Source organism: Nanorana parkeri, unplaced genomic scaffold (genome assembly GCF_000935625.1).
Source record: "Nanorana parkeri isolate BGI_ZX_2015 unplaced genomic scaffold, ASM93562v1 scaffold2403, whole genome shotgun sequence".
Classification (NCBI taxonomy): domain Eukaryota; kingdom Metazoa; phylum Chordata; class Amphibia; order Anura; family Dicroglossidae; genus Nanorana; species Nanorana parkeri.
In genome coordinates, this window is record NW_017308671.1 from 1,091 (window position 1) to 4,104 (window position 3,014).

Genomic DNA, 3,014 nt, shown 5'->3' on the forward strand with positions numbered 1-3,014 from the left:
AAAAGAAAAAAAAAAAAAAAAATTATAAAAAAAAACAAATTAAGATTGTAAAAAAAAAATAATGTGTAAAAAAAATTAATAAAAAAACACAACCCCTCCCTCCCCCCACACACATAACATACACGTGCACCATATTGTGGTGTACGCCATGCACATGCGCTGCAGTGCGTTGTTGCGTGCGTTGTTAGAACGCATTGCAGTGCATGATTTTTTTTTCTTAAAAAAAACCCATTCATTTAACTGTGGCAGCGCATAGCAAAGCTTTGTGACGCATTGCCGTGCGTTGTGATACCTTGTGTTGTAATTAAATATACGCCTGTATCATTTTATCTCAACACAAACACCAACACAGCGTAAAAATAATTTTTAACATAAGTCGCTTATTTACAGTTTTGCGTACCTTCATTGTTTTACCTTTTCGCAAAAAGGCGCAATTTCAAATTTGCAAATATTTGTTATTTATTAACTCAATAAAGTTTTATCTTTTAGATTTAGTCAGAATTTTTTTTTTTTTGTGCGCTGATACTGATTTTAGTGTGTTTTATCAATTGAATTGTGTATTTTTATCGGTTTGACATTAATGTGAGAGTTTGCGCAATTATCGCACGGCCTACAAATTTAGTATCACCATCTTTTTATTCTACCGGGCCTGCGCTTTCAGAAAATATATGGTTTGGGGGGTCTTTTACAAAACGCTAGCAACGCAGAAGTTTAAAATCAAATCAATGGGAAACATTGCAAAAATGGCGTGGCCAGCTGAGTTGCAAAATGTTCCGGAGGGCTTGGCAGCGAAAGGGTTAAAAGGCGAGTCATTTGTCAGGCAGCCTTGAAATCCAGCCACCCTGCCGCACTGTATAGCCAAGTCCCTGATCTCCCTTTTCTCTTATAGTGTTAAGAAATACAGTTTAGTTAAAGGAGAACTATGGGGTTAAGTCTTTTCCCCATAGTTCTCCTTAGGGTAACGGGAGGACACAAACTAGCGTCCTCCCGTCACCCTAGGCTCAGTATACTGCTCGCGGTATACTGAGACGCTGCAGCTGAAGCGGATCCCGACAATTGTGTCGGGATCCGCCTAGCTGCGTGACTGACAGCTGGCTCTGCCTATCTAGAGGCAGAGCCAGCTATACCCGCCCCCTCCCCCGTCCGTTCCGCCAGTCAGTCCTGGCGGATTGGAGGGGGGAATCCAGCCCCTCCCCTGTCACAGCAGAGAGCCGTGACAGGATCGAGAGGTGAGTGAACGCCGGTATGTTTTCGCTCACCTCCTGATCTACTGAGCCGACCTGTGACAGTCTCATTGTCACAGGTCAGCTAGAACTATGAGGTGAGTGAAAAGCACTCACCTCATAGTTCTCCTTTAAGGCAGACAGTGCACGGTCCTCTTATAATGTTCAGGACCCATCCTGCTGTAAATGGCTTCTGCTAAAATAGATGCAAAGGGTACCTGTAAGGAAAAATGTTAGATTACATACTTGCCTTACCCCTGGCTTACATATTGATGGGCGCGACGCTCCTATTCTGGGAAAATTGGAAATACATGTAACATACATATTGGTTATCTGACACAACATCCCGGGACTTCTATTCAAAGCCCCAGAAAGGACAGTTGCATAGGATTTTGCAGTTTATTTCCCTGGAGTTCTTCTTCTATAAATTCATTGTAACGTGCAGGGCTGGCGAGTATCTTTCTAATTGCAGTCTTTGTATTACAGTGCTCTTGCTCTTCGTATCCTCAATGACCAGTTGATGTTCACAGAGAGAGCTTTCACTGATCCCCTCGGCCTACCAGGACGACCATTTTACAGGTACAGAAAAAATATTCTTCATTATGTTGAGTTTATGTAGCCACTGTGCCCAACCTGTTCATTCTCTTTGGGTAGTTCACAATTTGGCAAGCCCCCTTCCTCAGAGCCCCCCAGTAATGCAGTCAGCTCGCTTACATGATTCAGGGGCAAGCCCCCTTCCTCAGAGCTCCCCAGTAACGCAGTCAGCTGGCTTACATGATTCAGGGGCAAGCTCCCTTCCTCAGAGACCCCAGTAACGCAGTCAGCTCGCTTACATGATTCAGGGGCAAGCTCCCTTCCTCAGAGCCCCCAGTAATGCAGTCAGCTGGCTTACATGATTCAGGGGCAAGCTCCCTTCCTCAGAGTCCCCAGTAATTCAGTCAGCTGGCTTACATGATTCAGGGGCAAGCTCCCTTCCTCAGAGCCCCCCAGTAATGCAGTCAGCTCCCTTACATGATTCAGGGGCAAGCCCCCTTCCTCAGAGACCCCAATAATGCAGTCAGCTAACTTGTACGTTTCAAGGGCAAGGTCCCTTCCTCAGAACCTCTAGTAATGCAGTCAGCAATCTTATGCGTTTCAGGGGCAAGCCCCTGTCCTTTGGGTGCACAAATATGCACAACAAATGCTCAAAACACACACAGTTAAAAAATGTGAGTGGCTCAAAAGGTACATGAGCTTCTTTGCCATGTTTGTCATACATAGGGCAGACAATAGAAATGAATGGGCTACCCTGTGCAACACACACACCTGTATACTTTGTACTACCGTAGGGATGCACCGATACTCAGTGTTCGGGCAAGTACTCGTACTCGCCCAAATGCTCCAATACTTACCTCCGATACCGGAACTTCTGGTCAGAGGGAGATCTGGCTTCCCTTGTTGCTAGGCAGCCTGGCTTCCTGACCAATAAGGAAGCCGGACGGCACCTCATGACTCCCCGCCCGGCTTCCTCATTGGTCAGGTAGCCTCTGAAGCCGGTGTTCTGTCGCTAGAACACCGGCTTCCCTGGCAATCAGGAAGCCGGGCGACAGGTTATGATCCGCCGCCCGACTTCCTGTTAATCAGGGCACAATGCACCGGTATCTGTACAAGATATCGGAAAAAAAATCATTTTATACTGATAAAAACGGTGCATCCCTACTTTGTACGTACATTGGCACGGAATGAATGTACATGCAGTTTTGCAGGATGAATGGCTGTGCGAATTGTTTATATATATTTATATATACACAC

The 3,014-nt window shown here is 45.5% G+C and overlaps 1 protein-coding gene across 1 annotated transcript in view; it reads left to right on the top strand.

The window, feature by feature from the left end:
- Nucleotides 1-1,709: 1,709 nt before the first annotated feature.
- The window catches only part of LOC108801609 (putative N-acetylated-alpha-linked acidic dipeptidase), a gene marked incomplete at its 5' end in the record, with an annotated part of 2,118 nt that continues 813 nt past the window's right edge, over nucleotides 1,710-3,014 (top strand). The window contains one exon of the mRNA XM_018573501.1: nucleotides 1,710-1,802. Coding sequence (XP_018429003.1) covers nucleotides 1,710-1,802 — 93 coding nt within the window. The remainder of the gene's footprint in view (nucleotides 1,803-3,014) is intronic.